This window comes from Cyprinodon variegatus, unplaced genomic scaffold (genome assembly GCF_000732505.1).
Source record: "Cyprinodon variegatus isolate N-32 unplaced genomic scaffold, C_variegatus-1.0 Scaffold2, whole genome shotgun sequence".
NCBI classification, from domain to species: Eukaryota; Metazoa; Chordata; class Actinopteri; order Cyprinodontiformes; family Cyprinodontidae; genus Cyprinodon; species Cyprinodon variegatus.
This window is the reverse complement of record NW_015150455.1, coordinates 3,228,038-3,255,968: the sequence shown is the minus strand read 5'-3', so window position 1 is coordinate 3,255,968 and position 27,931 is coordinate 3,228,038. Positions and strand designations below refer to the sequence as shown.

Sequence of the window (27,931 nt, the reverse complement as noted above, 5' to 3'; positions counted from 1 at the left end):
ACTTTAATGCAAAAATGTGCAGGTCTATGCAGAACAGGGCATGATTGGAGCTACTCTGTGAGAGAGCTGAGGTCTAATTAATGTGGTCAGTAAATTAACTCTTTTCTAGCTGTAGGTCTTGGTACGGCCGAGGCGTTGAGGAAATGAGGGCAAGTTTGTGCGACAACAGAGGGACATAAGAGTGAAAAAGAGCGGAGATCCAGGTGGAAAAAGGGTCCCAGTGTTCTTGCGCACCTTGCTCTTCTAGCTGGTCCATCCTCACAAATCATTTTCTGCAATGGCGGTCATATAAACAAAACAAGGCGGTAAGGTACCAAACAGGAAATACGCATAGTGTAAGCGGATGTAGATTTGGCCAATCAGAGGCCTCCTGTCTGTGGCACTGTCTGTGGTCATCTACAATTTGGGAGAGGTGCAGCAGAGTGTCTGCGGAAGGGGGCGAGGACGCCTCTGCATTTACCGTGACACCTACACAGACGACCTGGTTTCGAAGTAGAAACCAGCCTTAACACCCCGTCTGTCACTAACAGTGCCCCCTGGGGCTGGATTCAACAAAGAAGACACTGAAGTAAGTAGCCTCTAAACCTCGCTCTGACCAGGATAACTGTACTGGGTCAGTTGCAATAGTAAGCAAGACAGACTCTGAGTGACCCAGCTTTGTGGAACTCAAATAGCAACAAAACGAGTCAGACTGCTAGCCTAGTGAACTAGCCCCACCCGCCAGCGGCCAAAATCATTTTGCCTGCGAGTGGTCTAAGCTCGATCAATGCTCCAGGCCCTAGAACTGGCGGGCCAATCACAACGCAGAGATGTGTTTTGAATTTTTGGATGCAAAGCGGGTGGGGTTTTTAGGGTGGGAAGAAAAAGCTGCATGACGCTGGAGAAAGCACAACAAGGAAGATGGCAATAACTATTGAAGAGTTCTCGTTTGACTCAGCTTTGGAATCAGTTTTGGAAGGATTAGACTTGGGTTTTTTTTTTAAACGTGAGCAGGAAGAAGCTCTAAGCTCATTTTTAGGAAAGATGTATTCGCCGTTTTACCGACAGGCTGTTCGTTTACACTGCCCCACCAGCTTTCTGTCCTGCTTACTACGTCACAGTCAGTTGCGCTCATTGGTCAGAGCGTTGGCCAATAGGCACAGACATGGTTTGAAAAACAACAGGTTGTCTCATTCATTGGGGCCAGACTAAATTACAAATTTTATCTCACATTTAGTCTGGTTTAAAAGGCAACTGTACCAATGAGGCCAGCTTTATGAATCCACCTTGTAGTTGCAGTCATGTACTTTGTATGTGTCAGGGCTTTCCCATACAGGCAGATTTTGTTCAGAACTACTAAAATTTAAATATTTTCATAGCTTTCCACTAAAGAACCAGTCTTCAGAGAAATCACACTCAAATTGTTCAAACAAGAACAAGCAAAGCAATATCAAGTAAGAACAAAAACCAACCATCATCCTCCTCCTGGTTGGGGTTGGGGACTTCTTTGAGAATGGTAAGGATTTCTTCGTTGGAAGCTCGGTTCTTTATAGCGTTGGAAACCAGAACAGAAACTGGGTAACCTGGTAAAGAAGCTGTGAGGAAACAGAGTGACAGATGCTTTCATTAGGACAGATAGAGAAGAATTAAAGATAAAACAGAGGAGAAGAACCTTACAGCCACTCTCGTCATCATATTTGAAAGAAAAGATGGGATCAGCAGGGATGAGCGCCGAGAAAGTTGGAGGGACGATGTCCACGATCCTCTGATGGTATGAAAGCCTGTAAGTAAAGCAACAGAACACATCATCAGCAAGAAGAGGATAGAGTAAACAAGGCTACTAGAGCTAAGGGAATAATTGCTGATAGACCTACAAAAGAACCAGGAATCTAGAAAGCATTTTTTCCTTTGACTTGCTCTAACTGGAGACAAATAATATCTTAATACCTCATAGATTTCTCCAGAACCTCTTTGACAAACTTGGGCTTCGGTTTGTCTAGATCCATAGTCAAACAATCCGCCCTTTAGAGACAAAACAAACAACATTTTAATCTAAAGTCCAAACATTTTTCGAAAGATTAAATGACAACACATTGCTCACCAGTCATCCCAGCTCCATCGAAACTGGAAATTGCTCAGATGATGGGCAAACCAGTTGATGAATCTACCAAAGGAAACGGAGCAATGAGGTTATGGTTGACATGGGAACAAAGAACAAACATTTCAGTGAGATGTTTCAGTATCGTCACCTGTCTATGCAGGTGGTGTTCATTGTATCCAGTCTCATGTAAAGCATCTCTGTGGCCTGGGCCAGCTATCAGCAACACGTTAAGGTATTTTCAACAAACACAGAGATTTTATTTTGATTTTCCTTTGTAATAAATACAAGTAGCACTGAAACAATCTTATTAATCGATTATTGAAATAATCGGAAAATGATTTAGTTATCAATTACCTGGAGTATAGACTCTAAAACATTCCTTCAGCTGACAGAGCGACCCACATTTAGCAGTAATTACACAAAAACTGTAAAAGAAATATGTAAACCTTTTGCATTTAAGATTAAAAAATGAACCTTTTGCTATACGTTTATTAATCGATTAATCGAAAATAGACAGGTTGATGGATTTGCAAAATTATTGTTAGTTTCAGCCCTAAATACAAGCTCAACGTTTTTTTCACAACAGGGTTTCATTTTTATTAGGACNGTATATAAAAAACGCGCCCTATAGTCCGGTGCGCCTTATGTGTGTGTTAAATACAGAAATGGCACACATAACAGAGAGTGCGCCTTTTAGTACGGTGCGCCTTATGGTCGTGAAAATACGGTAGCTGTAGGTCTAGGTACGGCCGAGGCGTTGAGGAAATGGGGGCAAGCTTGTGCGACAACAGAGGGACATAAGAGTGAAAAAGAGCGGAGATCCAGGTGGAAAAAGGGTCCCAGCGTTCTCGCGCACCTAGCTCTTCTAGCTGGTGCATCCTCACAAATCATTTTCTGCAATGCCAGTCATATAAACAAAACAAGGCGGTAAGGTACCAAACAGGAAATACGCATAGTGTAGAGCGGATATAGATTTGGCCAATCAGAGGCCTCCTGTCTGTGGTCATCTACAATTTGGGAGAGGTGCAGCAGAGTGTCTGCGTAAGGGGGCAGGGACACCTCTGCATTCACCGCAACAGCTACGCAGACGACCTGGTTTCGAAGTATAAACCAGCCTTAACACCCTGTCTGTCACTGACAGCGCCCCCTGGGGCTGGATTCAACAAAGAAGACACTGAAGTAAGTAGCCTCTAAACCTGGCTCTGACCAGGATAACTGTACTGGGTCATTTACCAGAGTAAGCAAGACAGACTGAGTGACCCAGCTTTGTGAAACTCAAATAGCAACAAAATGAGTCAGACTGCTAGCCTAGTAAACTAGCCCCACCCGCCAAAAATAATTTTCGCCTGTGAGTGGTCTAGCCTCGACCGATGTCCCAGGTCCTAGAACTGGCGGGTCAACCACAACTCAGAGATGTGTTTTGAATTTTTGGATGCAAAGCGGGCGGGGTTTTGAGGGTGGGAAGAAAAAGCTGCAAGACACTGGAGAAAGCACAACAAGGAAGATGGCAGCAACTATTGAACATTTCTCATTTGACTCAGCTTTGGAATCAGTTTTGGAAGGATAAGACTTGGGGTTTTCGTTGAAACGTGAGCAGGAAGAGTCTCTACGCTCATTCATTTTTAAGAAGGACATATTCGCCGCTTCACCAACAGGCTGTTCGTTTACACTTCCCCACCAGCTTTCTGTGGCACTTACTACGTCAAAGTCAGTTGCGCTCATTGGTCATAGCGTTGGCCAATAGACATAGACATGGTTTGAAAAACAACGGGTTGTTCTCATCAAATCTTCCGATGTCTCATTCATCGGGGCCAGACTAAATTACACATTTAATCTCACATTTAGTCTGGTTTATCAGGAAACCAGACTGTACCAATGAGGTCAGCTTTATGAATCCCCCTTGTAGTTGCAGTCATGTACTTTGTATGTGTCAGGGCTTTCCCATACAGGCAGATTTTGTTCAGAACTACTAAAATTTAAATATTTTCATAGCTTTCCACTAAAGAACCAGTCTTCAGAGAAATCACACTCAAATTGTTCAAACAAGAACAAGCAAAGCAATATCAAGTAAGAACAAAAACCAACCATCATCCTCCTCCTGGTTGGGGTTGGGGACTTCTTTGAGAATGGTAAGGATTTCTTCGTTGGAAGCTCGGTTCTTTATAGCGTTGGAAACCAGAACAGAAACTGGGTAACCTGGTAAAGAAGCTGTGAGGAAACAGAGTGACAGATGCTTTCATTAGGACAGATAGAGAAGAATTAAAGATAAAACAGAGGAGAAGAACCTTACAGCCACTCTCGTCATCATATTTGAAAGAAAAGATGGGATCAGCAGGGATGAGCGCCGAGAAAGTTGGAGGGACGATGTCCACGATCCTCTGATGGTATGAAAGCCTGTAAGTAAAGCAACAGAACACATCATCAGCAAGAAGAGGATAGAGTAAACAAGGCTACTAGAGCTAAGGGAATAATTGCTGATAGACCTACAAAAGAACCAGGAATCTAGAAAGCATTTTTTCCTTTGACTTGCTCTAACTGGAGACAAATAATATCTTAATACCTCATAGATTTCTCCAGAACCTCTTTGACAAACTTGGGCTTCGGTTTGTCTAGATCCATAGTCAAACAATCCGCCCTTTAGAGACAAAACAAACAACATTTTAATCTAAAGTCCAAACATTTTTCGAAAGATTAAATGACAACACATTGCTCACCAGTCATCCCAGCTCCATCGAAACTGGAAATTGCTCAGATGATGGGCAAACCAGTTGATGAATCTACCAAAGGAAACGGAGCAATGAGGTTATGGTTGACATGGGAACAAAGAACAAACATTTCAGTGAGATGTTTCAGTATCGTCACCTGTCTATGCAGGTGGTGTTCATTGTATCCAGTCTCATGTAAAGCATCTCTGTGGCCTGGGCCAGCTATCAGCAACACGTTAAGGTATTTTCAACAAACACAGAGATTTTATTTTGATTTTCCTTTGTAATAAATACAAGTAGCACTGAAACAATCTTATTAATCGATTATTGAAATAATCGGAAAATGATTTAGTTATCAATTACCTGGAGTATAGACTCTAAAACATTCCTTCAGCTGACAGAGCGACCCACATTTAGCAGTAATTACACAAAAACTGTAAAAGAAATATGTAAACCTTTTGCATTTAAGATTAAAAAATGAACCTTTTGCTATACGTTTATTAATCGATTAATCGAAAAGAGACAGGTTGATGGATTTGCAAAATTATTGTTAGTTGCAGCCCTAAATACAAGCTCAACATTTTTTTCACAACAGGGTTTAATTTTTATTAGGACCTTAAAGCTTTCTTGTTCAGAGTCCAGCGAGGCAAACAGAAAAAAAAAAAAAAAGAAAGAAATTTAAGTAGGTCAATTTTTCTTATAATAAGTCTATTTTCCATTTGTTTGAGCAGGAAGACAGTTTACAAAAGTATTATGTTTACGATTATATTATAAATTGGGGTTATTTTACAAATGCAGTTAAATGCCTGGCACTACCACGTAGTTTCCTTCCCCTAAATGCAAAAGGAAGCTCTCAGAATGTCTAAAGTATTCTTATATAAGGGTAAAAATATAATAATAATAATATTAAAATTATTTAAATACTGTTAGAATTTTAGAGACCGATATTGTACATTGTTTGAGAATTTTTAACCATAATGTGGCAGGTGACCATAAAACCTTATAAAATAGAGGGAAAAATAGCTACCGAGAAGATAAAAAAAAAAAAAAAAAACGAGATGTGAAGTTTGAACATATTACTGGTAGGGATGGGAATCGAAAACCGGTTCCTTTTCAGAATGGCGCCCCATCAGGTAGAGATCAAACGTTTGGCTTCATTTTAAGGAAGAGAAAGATGGCAACAAGGCACTTTGCAATCATTGCAAAGTGGAAAATCCATCCAACATGCAGAAACACCTGCGAAGACAACATGGCATACATTTTAACGAATGTCGTGTTTCTGATGCTTCCGTACAGAAGCTAGAGTTACGACCAGTATGGAAGGCAACTGTGGTGGTAAGTAGCTAGTTTTACATCACTGGCTGTGCTTAATGTGATTCCTAATAAATCAAACCAATTTCCTACCTCTTTTTGGGGTTATAAAAGGAGTGTGCCTTTCTAGTTAATCCAGCCCTTCATTGCTAGCATGTTTAATTAGAACTACTGGTAGCTGGAATTCTTACATGATTCTAGCTATTGCAAAGGATGTGACGAAACCTGCCAAGAAGTTGCTCCGCAGTTCAGGGAGTGAAAGGTGGCGCTCGTTTATTTAAATCGGGGGAGATGAGTTCATTTCCCGAAATTATACAGTAATGCTTTTTCATTAAATGAAATCGATAGAGTCGAAGCGTTTCACAGAATCGATAAGGGAATCAGAATAGTGAAAATCTTATCAATTCTCAACCAAAATTAGTGGCTAATGTTTAAACATGGAACCGGTATAGCACAACTGCAAATCTTCCTAGATTATCCCCGTGAACTCAAAGGCCAGGTGAAAAGAGTGTTTATTAATGATGCTGCCATGAATTTCAAAGTGACAGAAGCAGATCTAAAACCCACAACAAAGAGTATTGACGCTAAGCAACGTGTCCATTATTACCACATGTCAATACAATCTTTCTGCAGGAGAAGAAAATATTTCTTGCAGCGAGAGTGATGAAGGATACAACTTGAGGGAGCGACCCCGGCTGCAGTTTGCAGAGTTCAATGAGAAGTGTGGTGTACATAACATCGATCTGGGGCGGCATTGGCAGCTGGAAAAGTTCTCCAAAGATCACCTGAAACAAACAAAAAATAAAAATCTTCTGTTTAACTGGACAGGTTTAACTAATATACTGACGAGAAACCGGGGGATGAAATACCTCCACGATGTGATAGTTAAGTGGGATCTTATTCTTTCCAGGGTAACTGAGTAACTGGGCAGCACTGGAAGGTGAAAAAACAAACAAAAATAAAGCAAGGATTTAGTGGCAGATTGTGAATAGAGTGATGAACGTCTAACAAAGCTCATCACCCACCAGGTTTTCCTTTCTCTCCAGTGAGTTTTCATAATACAGTGCAGATTCTCTTCGATCACAAATCTCTCCACAGAATGACTGCCAGGCATGACGGGACCCTAATAGAGAAAAACAGATATTGTTGGACAAAAATGGGAACCTATGTATTCGTATCCAAGAGTCTGAGACTAAGCTCTCCAAGTGTGACTCTGATCTATCATGTCAGAAGATATTTAGGAACCTCTGGGGCATCGGTGTAGTCAAACATGCGGAAGATGACCCGGGGAATGGGGTACTGGGCGTCAGGCATGTGTCCTGGCGGAGTGAAGGGGGGCAGATTGTGCTGCAGGGCCTCACAGAGCACGCTGTCGAAAGCGATGTATGGACGAAGAATGTGGCGCTCCTGCCAGCGGTCTTTCTTCAGCTTCTGAATCTGGGCCCACAGACAGTCCAGGTACTAAAAGGGGATTATAACAGAGTGTGAGTTTTATTTTAATACACATCAACACACACAAACTACCTCCTTCATATTTACGTTGGCAATCATTTTCTTCACAAAGAGACTCTGTTATTGTGTGCTGATAGCCAAATTGTTTTATTTGTTTTCATCATCATGCTTTTCTTCTTCTTCTATTTTACTATCCAGTTCATGTAAAGCACTTTGAATTGTCGATGTACTTAATTGTGCTATACAAATAAAATTGCCTTGCAATCGTGTGCATCAAAAAGCAGGATTTTGGTATTCATCATCATTTGTGGAAGTGAGCTAACATTAGCCTACCTTGCTACCACCACTCTCGTCTCTATTATACTCTGAATTTTTTGATTTATTATTTTATTACCTCTAAAAATTGGTTTAACATTAATATAAAAAAACTATTTCAGAAGGATTATGTGTGGAAAATACCAAGTTAGATTGATGACAAAACAAAGGAATAATATAACCAGAGTGAGGCACTCTCACCTCCTCCTGTGGATGGGGCTTCTCTGCTGTCCACACCTGCAGCATGGGGACATGAGTCTTCACCCTCCTCCTAGAAATATGAAAAAGCAATGTTGACTTACTTAAGCTAAGAAACCAAATCAGAAACAGCATGAAAAACCTAAAGGCAAGTAACACACTTGAGGTAGCCTTCAATCTGTCCGAGGAGCCGGTCCATCTCTACGTCCTTCTTCTCATAAAGCTCCTTACCGACCCAAGGAAGGCAGGACAAGACGACATAGACAAACCAGTCCGACCGAACCTGGGATAGAAAAGAGGTACAAGATGCAACTACATCATCCCTTTAGAATAAAATAATTTAGGAAAAATGAAAAAAAATACAAAACTGAATACTTTTCCATGGCAGATTTCTGAAATAAATTAAACTAGAGGAAAAATCTTAACATATTTGAACACTGATACCTGTGGGACGTCTTCCTCCTGGGTAACACTGACAAAATTTTCAAACAGTACCACCATGGATGGAGCAGCGATGACATGACAGTTGACCAAATCAGACAGAAAGCGCACCTGAGGAAGGAAGGGAAATTAATTATCCCAAGAAAAGACCCAAAACAAAAGAGACTCTTCAATCAGAAAAGTACCAAGTAAACTGCTTCATTGTACAAGTTGTTTTTCAAGGTCTCCTTCAGCTGCCTGATCATCGCCTCCACAAACTCGCCACCAAAGTTGTAGTTTCTGGCGTTGAGGAGGCCGACCAAAGTAGTGTACACGGTGAGCTTCTCCGGCAGCAGGCGAGCGCTGATGATGAATGACCCATCAGTGAAAGCAACGCTCTGAAAACAGCTTTATCAACCACTCAATAAGTTGTTAGAAACTTACACAGAACACAGAATGCGCAGGATTTTGTTTTTATAATTTGGAAGATCAGCCTCCAGGACGCCTGCCAGACCCTCGAGGTTGCTCTCAAGAGAAGAAGTACTCTGGAGATCAATAACACAAAAGATCAGTGAAAAAAACCCCCCACATTTTTTCTATTTTAATAATACAGCAGAAAAGGAAAAACTGAATGATAAATGAAGACATTATGTAGATCATATTTTCATAGATTCAACAGAAAGAGGTTGAATCCATTGTTCAGCTTTCATACCTTTTCTCCTACACGACATATTAGAGATTCCAGGCGATCTTCAATCTCAATGGGCTCAGATGTTCTTCTCCTTTTATGAGCTTGGCCCCCTGGTAGGTCAGAGAGGAAAACATAAGGAAAAATGAAAAGGAAAAGCGATTAAATTCTGTGATGTACTAAAACTAAGGAGCTCATTATCGAATAATCAATTAATCTGAAATCGACTGACCTTATTGATCAAAAAACAAATAACTGATAAGCAGATAGTTTGTTAATAACCAACTTTTCTTTTCTATCAGAATATTTCTAGAACATGAGGGGTTGAAGATTTTATTATTGTACCAGCTGTATCAAATGTTTTATTTTTACATGATAAAAGAGACTATATGAATGAGTACATAAAAGAATTCCTCATCGACCTCCACCTTTGTATAATCCTTACAAACAGCAGAGAATTTGATTCTGCTCCGCCATGCAGCACTACTAAATGGCGACTATTTAGGTGATACCTAAAAAAGTTTATCAAGTGTTTATTGAACAAAGAGCAGCCCGCATCCTTTTAGTCATTAATCAGAATAAATAATCCCAGACTGGAGTGTGGATCGATTCATGTTTCTGCTCTGCCATACCGCCACCTTAGCATTACTTCTCTTGCAAATACCAGTAAGGTTTTACTTAGGAATAAACGCCCACCAGTGGACGACGGAAACACTACAACAAAAAGAAATTCTAAGCAGATGTCAATTAATCAGATGAAATACAATTTTAATTTAATCATAAAGCATTAACTGACAATTAATTGCAAGTTAATTATCTGTATACATCCGATAGAAGATTCACATTTAGATCAATCAAATTTCATACACGCTTTTATTTGGCATGTATCAAAAAAAATATTTTTCTAAGTAACAGATAACTAATTTAAGCTCAAATAAATTACAACATGTTATCTATGACCGAGCATGAAAGTAAAGAAAAAAATATATATTTTTTTTTCACTCAGTAAAGCAAAAGAAACCAAAACAAACTTTTTTTCTAACTTGTCGAACAAGGTACAGAATATAAATAAATCCTAACTAAAACATAAGATCAAAAGCTGAACTAGGCCTGTCACAATAACAAATTTTGCTGGAAGAAAAATTATTGCAGAAGTTGCTGCGATAAATGATGTGTTGTCATTGGGTTTAAAACCAAAGTGTTCCTAAACTGTAGCCGTCACGTTCAACTTTGAAAGCATTTCCGTGTCTTTTTTTCCCCTCCCAAATCTCATCCAGAATTTTTCTGGCTTGCTGCTCGTCAGTCATGACCCCAGGCTGGCTGCACCAAGGAAATAATGGGAGGGGGTGAGCGCAAACATTTTGAACGAGAGGAAGATGGCAAGGAAAACAAGTCTGAAATAATTGAGCTTTTTTAAATGTATCATGCAAAAAATGTATCTATTGTTTATTGTGATGGTTCTAACCTTTACATGTGAATGGATTTATTGAGTTTTGTAAGTCTGCGTACAAAAATTTAGCTGATCTGGTGCACTTAAAACTGGACTACCGGTAAGTGGGTAAATATCTATCATTTGAGGATAGACTCTAAACCCCATCTTTTTCACTGTAATGTGAACGCCTCTTATGTAAAGAAAAGAAAAAAAATTTCTATACATAATGATTTTTCAAGAAACAAAAATAATTTTACACTGAGCCTATTTTTCCTAACCTATTTTGATTTGCACACACACAAAAACGTTTGTACTATACAAAGAACTAGGGTTTGTTTAAAAAAAAAAAAAAAAAAAAAAAAAATCTAATTCTGAATCTATTCTCATTTTTATTCCCAAAGATTGATACACATAACCAAAGACTGATAAAAAAAAAAATTCTACTGTCCCTGCAACCGCCATTAACTACAGGTAACAGCTAAAAAAAAACGATCTGACCAAAATGTTCACGTGTTTAAAAAGAATAAATTCTTAATCTTTAACATCTGAATTTATATGATTGTTTGACTTTTAATCGAAAAACATTAACAGAAACCCTTTATGTCTTTACTTTGACATTATGTTGACTGTAAATAAATGCATGCACTGAACTAATTTAATCACCATAAATAGATGCAGTAACACCAAATGTAAGGAATTTATTTTAGCTGTATTTTTTTAGTAGGGCTGCAACTAATACGTATTTTGCTATTTAAGTTATCTGGTAAGTTTGCTTTAATAGTATATTAATAATCCAATAAAAAAAACTGCTTTACAGGACATTTGTTTCAGTAGAAGCAAAAACTTTCCCAATCTAGGGGATATGGTTAGTAGGGTTGGGCAGAAATAAGGTATATCTGCAGTATCTTTAAAAAGCAATGGTATCAATTCTTTACAGTCTTGACTCTTTACCATTATCAAAACATACAGTGTGCTTATTAGGGCTTGGCAATTAATTGCGTTTGCAATATAATCGCAATTTAAGAATACTGAAAGCCTGGGGTGAAACATCTACAAGCTTGTAGTTAGTGCAAAGGATAAACAAAAATTGCATCGCAATACTGGTTAAAAATAATCACAATTTAGATTTTTTGCAAAATTGTTCAGCCCTAGTGCTTCTTTAGGAGATATTGATTAAACATAAAATATAATTAAATTACTGCCTAAAAAATATTTTGCAGTTAGTCCAGTGATAATCAGAATGGAAGTCAGTGGCGCAACTGAAATCCCCACGAAAAGAGGTGACTCTGGGAAGTCTCCAGAAGGAACAATGTAGTAACAGGTCCCATCATAAGCTTAGAGATTAGACAGTGTCAGAGCTGGAATAACAGCCTACTGTTTGAAATTTGTTATCCAAGTTGACCAAGATCCAGTTATGTGGTGGAAATGTGCTGCCAGGTGTTTTCCACACAAGAGGGCAGAAAGTTCCTGTGCATCTGAGCCACAAGCTCGCTGTCGGAACGGGTTTTCAGCACTGCCTGAAAAGTTGTAAGTCCCCATTTTTCCCTGTTAAAGCCAGAAAAACTTAACATGCTTTTTTTTGGGCTAAAAATAGTAAACCTTTTGACACTTGCCACCCACTGGCACTGTGGGGGTGTGTGTTTTTATATTTGTTTCCTTTACTTTCCACTAATGCTCTTTTGCAGGGTTTTCAGGATGTTATTTAATTTACGTGATCTGGTGTGCAATTTGAGCAAAAACTGTTTGGATGGTAAAGTTCATTAAGCCTTTTTTACTGCTGTATTTGCACTTTTTTTTTTTTTTTTTTTTTACAAGCTGCTCTTTTTGGGGGAGATGTGCTTTGATTTAATACTTTGGGGTCTTTCTATTGCACTGGTGTACGAAAACAGTACAGTTACTGGTAGACTGGACGGTGTAAATTGTTTTAGCTTTAAATGAATGAATGAAAAGACCCCGCAGAATAATAGATTTTAACAGTTTTGCGAATTAGGGAAACAACTAACGAGGTTTTATCGCGATTTGCATTTCTTTGAACGTCAAAACAACAGACCAGCAGTCGTTTTGTTTTAATAAAATTGTGATGGCTGGATAGATATGACACAAGCATTCAGTCTTGTTGTTGTCACTAACAAAACTGCTAATGAAATTCAACAATGAAACTTCAGCCCAAGACCTTTGAGCATTATAAATGCACAGAACTCACACAAAAACAGCGAGTTACCGCCCCCGTATTCATTTCATATTCCAGCGGGTAGCCATCATACAGCTAACGGTAACGAGCGGATAATCCGCCGCGGCTCTTAGTAGAAGCTAACGCTTCAATAGTAAATGTCTCAGAGAAGTGGACAAATTAACAGTTTCACATTTTATTAAATTGTCTAGTAAAGTAAATAAGTAGGCGACTGGAATAAAATAAGCTGCAAATGAGCATGCGTGAATGTAGCAAAAACGCGCTATCGTTATTAGCATAACGGCTTTAGTGAACGTCCATACTTACCGTCATTCTCATCGCTATGTCGCCTCCTGGACATTATTGCAAGCGCCTGCTATGCACAAAAAGACCCTCGATTGAAAACAACAATAAAAAAAACAAACAGAAAGTCTGTTAACAAGCAGCCCTTTAGCCCTGTGCAGTTCAGTGCATCGAGGCTTTTACACACAGCAGGGAAATAACAGCAGGCAAATTCAAGCGAAGCATTTCCGGGGCATTCCGGGTTCAGCCGGAAAGTCCGTCTGCTTTTCTCCTCCGACGGTGTCCGTAACCCGGCTGCCGCGTCGCTTTACAAATGTGTCCTCCGACATGGTGCCACATTTAATATTAATCTAGATTTATCTAAACGTAACCACAATCAAAAAATGTTACATTAACAAGGCGCCGGAAGTGATGTGTCCTTGCATGGAAGCTACATCTGCCCGAACGATTATTATTTAAAAGCTTTTATAGAAAGAAAACTATCATGGCGACAGTTGAAACACCCTGCTCCGAGTTCATGAACTGGGAGGTAGAAAGTTCAACTCGTAACGGATTAAAACAAGAGAAACAACTATCTGCTTCGCTGAGAAGATGCTACAATCTCTGTAGGAGGAAGGTGGGAGTATTGACTGTGCTATCTGGTTGTTACAGTGATCATTGTGATGAAGATACATTTTCAAGGGACAAATATTTATAAGTATTACGGTATTTTAATTTGAAACAATTATACGAGTCAACTATATAGGATGTCTGCAATTATTAAGATGTTATTTTAAAATTATTATTGTTCTATAAGCATAGACAACCCATTGCAATGAAGAAGCAAGTTTCATTTTTAATTATACACAAAATAATATCATAATTTTAAAAATAAATCTGTTATAGTACTGTGTTTTATACAGTGTATCTGGAAGTGCAAGAAAGTAGTACAATTTTGGAGCTTAGAGATTAAACCAGGGAGACCATATTAGGGATTATATAGAGACTATATTAGGGTTAAAACAAATTTTTGATTCTAATTTTTTTATCCTACAGTAAGAATATACCAAAAGAGACATCATATGTGCAGAAAAATTCTTACTGTCATAGATTTATGTCTATTACTTGCAAAAAGAGTCATAGAGCACCAGTAAACCATAATTCATTAATTGGATTAAGGAAATATCCACAACCCTACCAATGGAAAAGATTACCTTCATTATAAAAGGGAAATTATTGCTATTTCAAAATATTTGGGGTCCTTTTATGGAATATATAGAAAACATAGATAAGGAGGGTGCTGGGGGTGAACTATAGTTGCAGTTGGTCTTCTGGAGTGTCCTGAAATAACTTTTTTTTATTTGTATACCTGACTATTTCACTTTGAGCTACCGGTATACATTTGAGTTTGTATTTTCTGAACAAAGTAGAATACTAAAACAAGTTGGGCTAATCTTTTGAAAAACAGATAAAACCATTATTGTTGGAACTTTTTCTGTTGTGGGGGATTTGGGGTTGTGGGAATGTTTCTGTTTGTATGTAATAATTGTTGCTCTAATCTTCTCGTTTCCATGAGGGAGGGAAGAACATGGGTCAAGACAGCAAATTTGATTTCTCTCATACATTTTATATATTCATTAATTAAGATCTTCAGAAAATATAAAAGGTTTTTTTTGTAATTACATTAATGAACCTTTTACATTTAATGTAAACAAATGTTTACAAAAGAAAAAAAACAAAACACTTATTTCATAGTTAAAATCTGGCCTTCACAGTAGTTTCATTGATTAGCCTTTTCAATACATCGGACCTATTTAAGGATTTCATTTGAAAACATCTGCTTTGCCCCATTTTGGGTTGTTTTGTTTTTTTTCTCCCACAGTCCTTTGCCGCCTTCGTCGCGTCCGTGAAGGATGGCTCTGCTGATAAAGGAAGTGCCTCTTGGTGCTGCTGTGACCAGACCTTCAGTGAACACTCTGCCATTCACAAGCACGTGGCTAAAAGTCATAATGATGAGGTACAGCAGCTAACACAGGTTGCATATGAGCATCTGATAAAACAGCTGGAGGAAGAGGCAGAAACACATCTGGCAAACAGACTCCAGGCAGAAGTAGCCGACATTTCTGAATGGATACCAGATATCAGCCAAGTCACTGAGGAGCAACTGAGGATGTAAACATTAGATATTTTCCTGATTCTAACTGTAATACTATCTGGGTTTTGTCCTGTTAGATTTGTTCTGAATGTTTACCTCTTGTTTATTTGTAGCGGCCCTGGGAAAGTTCTTCTCTATTATCACTACTGTCAAGTGGATGATCCCCATGCTGTCTGTGCTTGGCAGAAAGCTTTATGTGAGCAGCTCCACCTGACAGGCAAGGTGATGGAACTAGACCTCTGTAGCACTGCCTCAGAATGTTCAAATGCTGATTAAAAAATTAATTCCTACTGTTCCTTTTCCTCAGATAAGGGTGGCAGCAGAAGGCATCAATGGGACAGTTGGAGGTACCAATGTGGCCACTGATATTTACATTCGAGCAATGCTCTCACACCCTGTCTTCAAGATGGATCCGGAGGACTTTAAGGTCAGAGGAGGCTGGAAAATGATGATGTAGAGTTTTGAAGCTACACAGTTGAGATCTTACCGACATTTCTTTAAGCTCAGATAGGATTTAAAGACTTTATTTTCTAATACAAGCCTTGCTGTATTAAATATTTTTTCCTCTTTATTTAGACCAGCGATGGAGGGGCGGAGTGTTTTACAGACTTGAAAGTCGGAGTCTATAAGGAGATTGTCCCTATGGGTGTGGATCCAGATGTTGTTTCCTACAAGCTTGCAGGTTCTGATCATTTTTTTTTAATGATTTTATTTCAGTAAATCAGCTGTTGCTATTAGTGATGCAACGATTCACATTTTCTGACTTCTGATCCAATTCTGATTTAATGTTGTCATCGTTTATTTATTTTTAATGGAGCCATCACAAACTGCTCTCTACAACAAAATATGACAGTTTATGTATTAGAGACACTTTGTTTGATGGCTGATTATTTTGACATACTTGACCGGCCGATATTGCTTTTACTTCCTTTTTATCAAAATAGAAAGAAAAAACAGGTCAAACAAAACATTGATAATTTATTGCAAATGTAGGGAGCAGAAATGAATGCACTTCACCTGACTTTAAGGCATGGCTGCTGAAGGCGCGTGTAAAATCAGTGAAAGTATGCACGTACCGACCGATGCCGGGACAAGAAAAACAAAGCGTAAAAAAAGAAACATTCTGGTTTGTTATACAAAGCATGTCAAGATTTTTAAAATATCGTATTCTTGCAAAAAAACTATTTCACACCCATCCTTTATCCTTTTTCTATTTTACAAATATGCCAATAGGTTCAAAGAGAGAAAACATACAGAGGAGCTCTAACTGATAAAAGCCTGAATATATCATTTGGAAGCTCTTGTCTCTAGACTGTGCAGAAAATACTGCTTTATGCCAGAAGTGTATTTGTATTTTTCATTCTCAAAGCAACACTTTGTAACTTTTTCCCCAAGTATTAGTTTAATTTGAGATTTATTAAAGCATTTTTGTAGGTCAATGCACAGCAGAGCATGTATTGATGCAACAGTGCAGTGTTGCCAGTGGCCTTTAGTGATGCTAAACCTGGAAGTCATAGGTCGTGTTGCTTTAGATAATTCACAGGTCAAAGAAGGGTTGTGCGATCAAGAATGTAATAAAATAATAGCTCTTCATATCAATCCATATCGATAACTTTTTTGTATTTTTATTTTGAAGTATTTGAAGCAAGAAGCGAGAGAAAAAAGGCCAAATTTGAACCCTAACTCGGTTTAAATGTGTCATTTAACCTTTAAAAGAGATTTCCCCCACCACCAGCCTTGCTTAGCTTGGCCATGAGATGCTGAGAGGCCAAAACCTTTCCTCCCAGACTGATTAGTAGATAACCAGCTATATCATAATACCGTTTCATTCTAATGTGTTTTAATGATATCATATCTCCCAATAGTTTTTGCAATTTTTGATTCCGGTACAATATAATTTACTCATCTCACAATCATTTCCATCTATATCACAACTCAGGTATTCAAATTAAAAACAACATTCTTCTAAATTAAAGAGCCGTTACAGATCAGCTGTTCACATTCTGACACAGCAAGGCTAAAGCTAGCGTATCCTAGAGATGATGACGTGGATTGATATTTTTAACGTTGCATTGATGTAATTGGATAAACAATCATTTTAATTGATGTTTTTACCCTCCTAATATTAATGAGGTGTCTATCATGATACATACTGTTACAGTTTTATTGTGCAGAACTGGTACAAAGTTAAATGTCACATTTAACAGAAAGCCCTGCCTCTAAAAATGGGGGGTTACTGGATGGAAGACGAGGGAGAGAACTGCTAAAGGTCCATGAAAAATGCAGGAATGTTGGTTTTCCAGGAGTTCATCTGGAGCCTGAAGAGTTTCATAAGGAGGTGGAAGCCCTCTTGGCTGAAGGGGATTCGACTAAAGACACCATCCTCTTAGACTGCCGCAACTTTTACGAGAGTAAAATTGTAAGTATGGATTTCATTCATTGTGGAGCATTTTAAGCAAAACATTTACTGAAGGAAGTGAAAGCACTCTAGAAAACGACCCAAGTGGTGTTCAGATATGTAGAAGTTTTGATTTTATTCCTAATTATTAATGTAATTTATAAACTAACCTCTTATATAATTTAGAGAAGCCAACCTTAGATCAGTCAAACAAACAAAAATTTATTGAACTTATGTAAAAGCAGATTTGGTTAATATTATAATTTTTTCCCATCAGGGCCAGTTTACTCAGTGTCTGGCCCCAAACATCCGCAAGTTCAGTTATTTCCCGGACTACGTGGATCAGAATTTGGACCTATTCCGGGACAAAAAGGTCCTGATGTACTGCACAGGAGGAATCCGCTGTGAGCGTGGCTCCGCCTACCTCCGCTCCAAAGTAAGCTAAATCTTCATTTTACTCAGGCTTCTTTTGTTTTTTTAGGCCTTAGTTTTTTTTTTGTTTTTTTTTGTTTTTTGTTTCTTTATTCCTCATATAATGATGAGAAAAAGAAAGTTGCAGGCATTAAGTCAGATCTGTACCCAGTGCATGTTGGTCTCCGCCTTGGTCACATGTTCTTTATTTTTGTCACCGGTTCTGTTCATTACATTTATGGACCCTAGTACTGTTCCAATTCACAAGAACACAAGACGGAGAACGGGCAAAGTCCCCTGATGTTGTTCTCGCCCCTCCCTATTTACCCAGCATGCATCAGAGCAGACTTGCCCGTTCTTGAGATTGACTGCTATCCCAGCATGCACTGCGGGAGCAGCTTCCAATGGAGCGCTCACAGAGCTTAGAGTATTAAGTTAAAAGTTACCTTTATGTACGTTTTATGAACATTAAACTTTTAAGTGTCGTTATATGGCCCATTTACCCATTTGATGCGGAATTTAAAAAAACTTCCAAAGTTGAGTCCGAGGGTAACGGCAGCCAGGGCTAACTGCAGCCCGTCTGCAGCAGCCTTCTCTCTGCATAGCCGTGTGTGAAGGACCACTGGCTATGATGGCTGCTGCAGACGCAATGAAAGCACCAAGTTTTTGTTTTATTTGGCAAAATGTTCATTTAATTTGGGTTTATCATACTGTTTTAATAATTATTCCCCCAACAAATGAAAAGGTCATTATTTATTATTATCTAGAGACTATTAATACGAGGAGGTGAAATGCAGCTCCAGACTAGCTTTGAATGTGGCGATGTCATCAGTACGGTTCTGTTCCAATTGACCCAGTTTTATGCTGCGTGCTCCCGTTCTCGCTGAGTCCATATTTTCCTGTGTTCCAAACAAGAAAACACTTGATGAGGATATGGGTCCGTACTCGCATTCTTGTGAATTGAGAAACGGCCTATGGACCTTTGAAGTGCACTGGGGCGGTGTGCAGCCGAATGTGGAGCGGCCGGGATGAGGATCAGCGCCTCCAAATCCGAGGCCACGGTCCTCCCTGAAGAGGTGGACGGATGGTGAGATCGATAGATGGATTAGTGCAGCGTCAGCAGTGTTGCGGTCGCTGTATAGGACTGTCATGGTGAAGAGGGAGCTGAGTCGGGGAGGGGGGGGCACAGCTCTCGATTTACAGATCGACCTACACTCCCACCCTCACCTATGGGATGAGATCTGGGTAATGACTGAAAGGACAAGATCGCAAATACAAGCGATCAAAATGAGCCTCCACGACCTGACCCCGGATAAGGCGGAAGAAAATTTAGATGGATGGATATAGTCATATATGGATCCATATAGTCATGGGAAAAAGAAAGTACATCTTCAATCTATTCTAGAGTTATACTTTAGAAATCGTCAGGTTAAAAAAAAAAGAAAGAAAATAAAGTTTTATTTCCAACAGGTGGTTCTGTGCTGTGGTTTGTGGTCTTGTAGCAAGAAAGTCCTGGGTTTGCATTCCAGTCTAGCTTCTTGCATTGGTCCTCTTGAGGTATTGAATATCATCTTGCAGTCCAAAAGCATTCCCATCAATTCGTCTCTTTAAACTGCCATTTTCTAAAAGTGATTTCATGTATTAATGGAGATAATATAATCTTCCCTTTACTTCTACTTGATTAAAGAACCTAGAGCACTTTTTGCTTTATGTATTTTTACATTTAATTGTTGAATTTGCACACTTTCCTGCTCCCTTTCTGTATTGTTTGCCAGCTGGTTGCCAGGTCCGCTAATGCTAAAGCTATCCAAACCAAACTTTTAAAAGTGGTAACCTTTTCATGCCTTCTGAGTAGAAATGAACTGAATAAATCACCAATTATTAGAGGTAGTAAAAAAAATGATGGATTTATCATACTAGTCTAAAGGGCAGGAAGAGTTTGAGAACCATTGCATTGAGAAGCACATGCATTGCTGGTCCCTCCATTTAGTAACTAGTATTAATATGTTGCCTTCAATTAAATAGATATTTGCTTTTGTTTAAATCATCTAAAATTGTGTAACATATTTTACCATTTTTATCTGGTGGAGGAAGAGAAAGCAATATCTGCCCAAAGAATCAGCCCCCAAAAATTGGCAGCACTTAACGACTGAGGTCAAAATAATCGGCATCACTGGATGGACCTGTAGTAACAGAAAAGTGGAAAAAAAATAATTTAAACCCTTAAATTTGATGGTTGTGTTCCAACTTCCTAAAAACTTATTATTAAAATAAAGAGCTGTTCAGTCACAGTGTGATTGGAATTCATGTTTTTAAGAGTATCAACCTTGATAACAGTTTGTTTTGGTAATATCTAACAAGTGAAACTACTGTTTTATTATGCAGGATGTATGTAAAGAAGTTTACCAGCTGAAAGGTGGAATCCACAAGTACTTGGAGTGCTTTCCTGATGGCTTTTATCGAGGGAAACTTTTTGTGTTTGATGAGCGCTACACTATCTCCTCAAACGATGATGTCATCTCAGGTCAGTATGTAAATGAATTACATAGCCTAATTCATTAGGCTTGAAAGAAATACTTGTATTAAAGGTATAGTGGAGGATTTTTGCAAGTTTTTGAAGACCCACTACCATGTACCGAGATAGCCTGGGTGCCAGTCCGAACTTAGTCCCGCCCACAAGGTTTGAGGTCGGGAAGTTCGGTCTGGCTCTGCTCCATAGTAGCGCGAGTATGATCGCCCACCCTCTGGCGATCCAATCAAATTGTCAGGGCGGGCTTTATACGATGATGGACAGATGACCAACAGTAACGTAATCAACCATGTGACCAAAGCGCGCTTGGGTGACAACAACAATGGCTGCCGCCGGAGAGTTGAGGTGAGTAGATTCTGCTATTAGGTCTGTTCTAGAAGATATCGACAGCAAATTAATTTTAAAAGAGGAACAGAGAAACGCGATCAAGTCTCATCTTCTTAGTCTAGGCGTGCAACTGCACGCTTTGATTTTTGTTGACAACAACTATGCATCGCTTAACATACGTCACGCACTCCGTTGCTCTTATTGGTTGTAGGTCTATCCAATTGAGTGCAGAGGCATTTTTTTTCCTGGTTCGTTCGAAACACGCCCCATAATCACAGCTCTATGGAGCAGTATCAGACTCATATTCTGACTAGAATTGAGTAGGACTACGTCAGGCTAGTACCGAGAGGGAACGCCTATTAAATTCGTGCAAGAGCATGGATGAGCCCATTTCTCCTCATGCATGTTCTGTTTAAAAGTTGCTGTTCTCATAGCTCATAAAAGCTTAATGTGTTCAAACGTTCGCTCTAACCCCTGAATCCCTCAATCACTATATAGAGCGGGGATTACAGTAGCAGCCATTCAAAATGGCCCTTCCCAGTCGAACGCCAGACGAATGGCAGCCTACTCCCTCCAGCTCCCAAATCCCCTCCAACTTCAGGCCACTGGACTGACCCCTTCTTGCATAGTTTTTTAATCTAACTCCACCCTTTCACTGAATTACAGGGTCTGACCAGGAGATGGTGCTTCTCTTTAGATCTTAATGTCCACAAATCATGAAAGATAGAATATTTTAGTACAAATATTGACGTTTAAAAAGGAATTATATGGCACCAGCCACAGACCCGCAAAGGGCCCATCAAGGAAAGTGGGGGAAATTTTGAATGGCTACTAATGTATATAGTGGACTTTCTAGAGAACTCAGTTAACTGACCATTCGGACAGAAGATCACTACTTTTTGCTTTTTGTTGGTCACTCACCTCCTCCTCCACTGCGCGGTACCTGCGCCATCTTTGTTATTAGTTGCCGCTGTCGGGTAGAGACAAGCTATGGCGACGGCGGGCTGCAGTGACAGCAAATCCCATGATGCTTTGCGTGGAGAGTTCTCTGCACAAAGCATATATCTGTCTCTTCTGAGGCATTTCTTTTCTTCTCCTACACATTGTAGACACTTTTTCTCTTGTGACCCTCTGCCATTTTCAAAGAACCGTGGTGAGAAAGGCAAACTTCAATGACTATCTGAAACCGTAGCTCACCACAGATATACGCCTGAAAGTGCAGAGAAAAAGTTAGCTAACTGTTTACGCACGTAGGAAGGCCTTACCTAAACATACCAGAATGATTGAGAATTAGAAGGACCACTTATTTAAATGATCCAGCTGGAAAAAGAAAATCCTCCACTGTATCTTTAATCAAAAAGCTACAAATCAATATTTTCTAGTACATTATTTTTAGCCCTGTTGTCTTTCCTCAGATTGCAGATACTGTGGCCTTCCATGGGATCAGTATGAGCTTTGCAGCACCCAGTTCTGCTACCAGCTGGTGTTATCCTGTCCCAGCTGTAGAAAGAAAGGATTCACCGCCTGCTGCCCTTCCTGCCAAGCTAAAGGAAACACTCAGCACAAGAGAGCCTCTGACACCCAGCCTCCCAAAGAGGAGTGCGAGTGCACCGACACGAGGGCCAGAATCCCTCAGGATGTCAAATGAATTAAAAACTCACTTTAATGAGTCTTGATCAGTCCAGTGATGCAATGAAAGCTATGGAAAATTATTTGCAGATTTTATTGGAATTTTTGAAATAGTATGAGAAAAGGGACAAAAAAAAAAAGACCATTTTAAAGTTATTAATGACTGAAGTCTTTTATTCATCTTATCAGAAAGCTGAACAGCAGTGCCTCCTGGACCTACAGATTGTATTCTCATCTTTTTGTGTAAATATAAAGACATACAAATGCATTGCTATTTTGTTTCTAAATAAGTGAACTCTGAAAATATAAAGGTTGTTTACATATGACTGTGATTTATGACAAAAATGTGTAGAACTTTTCACAGACTCTATGTGCTTTGCAAGCCTTGCAAATGCTTAATTTGTCAGTTAGCGAAGCTGCAGGTGTTCCTAAAACAAACCACAACCAGCAACGCCTCTCTGGGACTTGAAAATGCAGTTTTCTAACCCAAATAGAGGATCGATTTAGAAACACAAAAGTAAGGGATGTCATTTTGTACATTGATAATAGTATGGAGAAATTTGATGATCTCTCTCATTAAATACTGCTAAAATCCTTTTACTAGAGGGTTTTTTCAAATGGTAAAAGGTGGCTGACATAGTTAAAACCTCAACTTTAGGCTCATGACCTAAACCTCTTGTAAGTTACAGTTAGTTTCGGTTGGTGCCGTTCTTTGTAGCAGGTGAGAACACAAAAGCAAGCAGGAAAATGATTGGAAATTTTTTGTTTTGTTTTTTTAATAAACATAAATGACACCTTTTGTAAATAAAAAAAGCCAATGAAAGCAATTAAAGACTTTATCAAGCTAAACATACTGTTGTAATATCTAACACAAGCCAAAGAAAAGAGAAAAGGTCCATTAGTTTAATGATTTGATTTAAACATTTATCATTTTTGTATTTATCATTTGCCAGAGAATCACATCCACTAAAACTGAAGCATTTGTGTTGAACAATTGTTTTGTGTCTCATTTTATAAACTGTTCAAACTATTTAAAAGGGATTGAAACATAAAGAGAAGTTAAAACAATTGAGATTGCTGTATTCTCATTTCTATTGACTGACAGTCTGATAAACTTCACTGCCATGAGGCAAAAATAAATCAGTATTTTGCAATCTTTGTCATGTTCCTCTTCTTTAACTTCTGTTTATTATCCAGATTTATATTCTTTAAGGACTCTTTCCATTATTTAAGTCTTTATGTGTTTGGTAGACCCTTATAGTTAGAACACAAATTTTTTCAGGAATATAATTTGAATATGAAGAATTAAAAGTAGAAAGTATTTGTTAGGCAAATAGGGATTACCTGGTTATTTCATATTTTTTAAAGTCTATTTTAGGGATCTGGATTTTATTTTATTTATTTATTTATTTTTTCAAAAATGTAAGAAGTAATTTTTTTGTTAGTTTTGAATTGTTTGATTTAAATTTGAATTGTGAGCAATAATGTCAACCCAAGCATCACAGAAAAAATGAACACATGCGTCGAAACTCCAGCAGAGGGGGCGACATGAAAACTAGCAGGTGTCAGCTAAGCTGTTCAGCATCCTGGAGGTTTTAGAGCCCATATTGAGCGGACCTCCCTGGCTTGGCTGCCCGGGTCTTCACCGACCATCAGCGGCCTCTATCTCCTCGGTGGGAGGGGGAGGCTTTGGGACACTGCCCCTCATGTGTGTGTGCTCACCCTTGTGTTCGCTGGCGTGAGAACGGGAGAACCGCGCAATGTCTGCGCCGGGGTTGACGAACCTGGACAGTACAGCGGGCTACAGCCAGAACTCAACGCCGAACGGTGGAGCTGCGCCCCCCTGTCAGAACGGTAACACAGGCCGGGAGGATGCCGTTATCCAGCCTTAGCATTAGCATGCTAATGCCGTGGAAGCACATATAGCATAACATATAATTTCCTCCTTTATGCGTTTTAGTATCACCGCTTTTGTGTTGATATGTTGAGCCAAAACGTGAAAACAATTTTAATAAAAAAAAAATGTAAAAAAAATGTTCCAGATAGCGGCTAATACTGAGTGCTAACAGCTGCTAGCTCGAAGCTAACGCAGTCCAATGGAGATAAGTGATTTGAAGTTAGCCAACTGTTAGCAGGTGTAGTGACAGACTGCGCACCATCATTTCACTCTTAATATCAAAAATCCTGGAAAAAAAATATGAATTTAATTTAACAGGTAGATCTAACTTTAACATTATTATTTAACACAACCATAGCTTTTAAATGAAAGGAAACGCTATATAAACGTTTTCGGGAAACAGACAAATAATTAAGAATCAGGCATCAAAGGTAAAACTTTGCAAATAAAAAAAAAACTCAAGGCAGTTAAACTTGATTATTTAACCATTGTTAGCTGAGCAGATGGTTAATCGTCTTGACATGTAAAATTCTCCTACTGAATCCAAATTGAGTGCTGTTCATGTTGGTCTGGCTGTAAGATAACATGATTTTTCATTTTAAACACACGACAGCTTATGTAAAAATTTAAAAAACATAATAAAACACAATAAGATTAGCAGTTTTGCAAATACAAACTAATAAAATAGCTTGAATATCTATGATAGGACGATGACAGGTGGTGAGAAAGTATACTTATTTGTTATATTTAGTTATTTTAATTGTTATATCCTTTTATAATGTGTTATATATATATATATATATATATATATATATATATATATATATATATATATATATATATATTTAAGAAAAAAAGTTATTTATATGTACATTTTGTAATATGAAGTTTGCACAGTTTAGTGAAATCTCTTTTTTTTATTTCTGAGTATTATGTCTGTTATTATGGCATATTTTTGGATCGGATGTGGGCCTGTGTTTGTGTGTGTGTGTACCTGTCTAGCCCTCAGAGTGAGGACCATTTTTCCAATTTCACCATCAGATTGAGGACCAGTTCACTGCGGATCCAGACATTTGAATTGAGAAAGCTTCCTGGAGGGGAAGCGAAACGTCTTTAAACCTTGGAAACCAGGTTCAGTGGATTGTTTTTTAAACTTTTACGGAAGGACCAGTTGTTGCAAAGTAAAGACATTTTGCTGGTCCTCACAAGCTATTTTGCTAATGGTTAGGTTTAGGGCTGAAGTGTCAGTTGGGTTAGGGTTAGGGTGAGGTTTGCATTGGTAATGGTTAGGTTTAAGGTTAGTTTTAGGGCATAGAAAGGGTTGAAAATGACTGAAAATCAATGGGAGTCAACACATGGTCCTCACTACGATGGCTGAACGAGTGTGTGTGCTGGTGTGTGTGTGGTGGGGGGATTGGTGAAATTGTTTTCTGTGTGCAGTAGATTAAGTTGATGGCATGAATGTGTGGGATCCTTAAAGATGTTGGTTGATTTGCTGTGACAATGTAGGTATAAGATCCCACCCGTTCTGTACCTTAAGTCAACGTGATTTGTTTTGTTTTATTCATTTCATTTTTGTGCCGTTGTGATGATGGTTGAAGTGCTTTCCTGCCTACTGTAGTCCAGCTGAGCTATCATGATTAGACGCTGAGGGACATGAGGACGCTCTCACCTGAGCCCCTGTGTAATGCTCCCAACATCCCTTGGGGGAGTTGGCCTTTCGTCAGGGTTACTGCTGCTAACTTGATCATCTGTCAGTGCTTTATGTAATGGAGCCAAACGTTCTTCTCTGACTTTTGTGTAGAAGCAGGAGATTTCTGATGTTTTCAGGGAGAAGTTACAGAACCAATTATCAAACAACAGGCTTAACCTAAATTTGAAATTCAAGTTTTTCATAATTGTCTTTTATTTTGAAGCACAGGTAAAAATAGAGAATTGAACGTGGCTTCTCTCTTTATTTAGATCAGATTACATATGTGAAATGTTATTGTCTAAAATGCGACTCTTCTCCAGGTCCACTGCCGCCACTCACATACCCCCCTACAGGCTACTATGGCGCCCCACCTCCGATGCAGAGCTACCCCATCATCCCAAGCCACGCCACCTCTGCTCCTAGCAAAGCTTTGATCACAGGCAGTACTCACTTTTACCAACACAACCATCAGCAGCAGCAAACACAACTCCCTCCGCATCAAGTAGCATCATCTCCATACTCTGCTCCTCCGCCTTCTCATTCCTACCCCACCAATCCACCTTCAAATGCCCAATACAACCAACAGCCGTACCACCAGCAGCAGCAAGCGCTCTATGCTGATCCGAGGTCCTACTATGGTCAGCATTCGTACACAGCTTCTCCAACGCAGCAGAATCCCAGTTTGGTTTCACCACCAGCTGCTGGCCCAGATGCTCCCCTCTACCCAAATGTTTCATACCAGTATGGCACCCCCATCACTTCGTCCAAGAGCATCTCCACCCCAGGGGTCATGTCCACCCAGATGGGAGCGCCGTTGCATCAGTTCAGCGCTCTGCCTCCAGCCTCAACAACAGCAGTGCAGCCAGGGTACGGCGACGGAGCTGAGCTAGCAGGAGCAAATGTAAATGGTAAAGGAAGCACAGGTATGTGAGAGAGATGGATGCAAATGTTTTAAATGTAAAAACAAGAGTTTAGAGCTTTCACTTACATCAAGTCATTGCAGTAAAAGAACATCAACAGAAAGTTTGCTACAATATTATGTACAAAAAATATTAAAATCAATAATGTAGTTAAAAAAAAAACTGCAGGAAAAGTTAAGAAAACCAAAGGGCCTTATAAGACACTTCTACTTAGAAAAAACAAGTTACAACAGTGTAAAAAGACAAGTCAGTATATCCAATGTATTAAGTTTACATATGTATTTTTTTATATTAGTTTAACTTTTAGTTGATTTTACAAAACAATGAATTTGAATTGTATTTGAGGACTGAAGAGCTGGAGGTAGTTTGTTCCAAATGGTAAATAGAAGTCACTAGACTGCCTTGTTGAATAAGTGTTTATATCAAAAGAATACATAAAGAAGATACGAAAAACAATCAGCAACTCTGTAAATGAATGCACATATTTATACATAAGTAGAGATATTTTAAATATGTTCAAAACGTATTTTGTATGAAGAGGAGCAAAAAAAGAAAGTATGTTTGAAAAATTAATTATATGTAAACTCTGGCTCAAACAATTGGATTAATCAATTGTTGAAATAATCGTCAACTAATTTAGTAATCGATTAATTGTTAACTGGAGTATAGAGACTTTGAAACATGCCTTTAGCTGACAGAGCGACCCACTTAGAGCAGTAATTATATCAAAATTGTAAAAGAAATGTACTTTTGTATTTAAGAAAAAACTTTTTCATCTGTCAACATGCTCTATCCAGAACTCCTCAAGTGGAAAAGTTTTATTTTCACCTGGTTTAATTTAGTAAAAAATGTTCTTTAAGCAACATTTGGCTATCCAATTCTTATTCATCCAATCCTATTAATCGAAAAAATAATTGA

The 27,931-nt window shown here is 38.8% G+C and overlaps 3 protein-coding genes across 6 annotated transcripts in view; 2 read left to right on the top strand and 1 right to left on the bottom strand.

The window, feature by feature from the left end:
* ncbp1 (nuclear cap binding protein subunit 1) overlaps window positions 1-13,288 on the bottom strand; it is a 20,982-nt gene extending 7,694 nt beyond the window's left edge. Inside the window, exons 1-16 of the mRNA XM_015370665.1 lie at window positions 13,099-13,288; window positions 9,194-9,282; window positions 8,926-9,026; window positions 8,688-8,844; window positions 8,506-8,613; window positions 8,223-8,344; window positions 8,065-8,134; window positions 7,342-7,557; window positions 7,122-7,219; window positions 6,966-7,029; window positions 6,771-6,881; window positions 4,943-5,007; window positions 4,795-4,857; window positions 4,641-4,715; window positions 4,371-4,474; window positions 4,166-4,288 (exon numbers count right to left, since the gene is read on the bottom strand). Of these exons, the coding sequence (XP_015226151.1) occupies window positions 4,166-4,288; window positions 4,371-4,474; window positions 4,641-4,715; window positions 4,795-4,857; window positions 4,943-5,007; window positions 6,771-6,881; window positions 6,966-7,029; window positions 7,122-7,219; window positions 7,342-7,557; window positions 8,065-8,134; window positions 8,223-8,344; window positions 8,506-8,613; window positions 8,688-8,844; window positions 8,926-9,026; window positions 9,194-9,282; window positions 13,099-13,132 (1,600 nt within the window). The 5' untranslated portion in view covers window positions 13,133-13,288. The remainder of the gene's footprint in view (window positions 1-4,165; window positions 4,289-4,370; window positions 4,475-4,640; window positions 4,716-4,794; window positions 4,858-4,942; window positions 5,008-6,770; window positions 6,882-6,965; window positions 7,030-7,121; window positions 7,220-7,341; window positions 7,558-8,064; window positions 8,135-8,222; window positions 8,345-8,505; window positions 8,614-8,687; window positions 8,845-8,925; window positions 9,027-9,193; window positions 9,283-13,098) is intronic.
* A 56-nt stretch (window positions 13,289-13,344) lies between these two features.
* On the top strand, window positions 13,345-23,639 carry tstd2 (thiosulfate sulfurtransferase (rhodanese)-like domain containing 2). Its single transcript, XM_015370677.1, has 9 exons — window positions 13,345-13,690; window positions 14,936-15,225; window positions 15,322-15,430; window positions 15,516-15,635; window positions 15,785-15,890; window positions 17,512-17,627; window positions 17,884-18,042; window positions 20,403-20,541; window positions 22,290-23,639. The coding sequence occupies exons 1-9, from the start codon at window positions 13,559-13,561 to the stop codon at window positions 22,520-22,522; spliced, it is 1,404 nt and encodes a 467-aa protein (XP_015226163.1). The 5' UTR covers window positions 13,345-13,558; the 3' UTR covers window positions 22,523-23,639.
* Window positions 23,640-24,070: 431 nt separating this feature from the next.
* LOC107082266 (protein transport protein Sec24B-like) overlaps window positions 24,071-27,931 on the top strand; it is a 33,286-nt gene continuing 29,425 nt past the window's right edge. For 2 of the 4 annotated variants that reach the window (XM_015370880.1, XM_015370865.1), the window contains exons 1-2: window positions 24,072-24,357; window positions 26,414-27,016. In XM_015370880.1, the coding sequence (XP_015226366.1) occupies window positions 24,264-24,357; window positions 26,414-27,016 (697 nt within the window). In that variant the 5' untranslated portion in view covers window positions 24,072-24,263. Of the gene's footprint in view, window positions 24,358-26,413; window positions 27,017-27,931 lie in introns of all 4 variants that reach the window. The other 2 variants (XM_015370873.1, XM_015370887.1) reach the window with 2 other exon arrangements.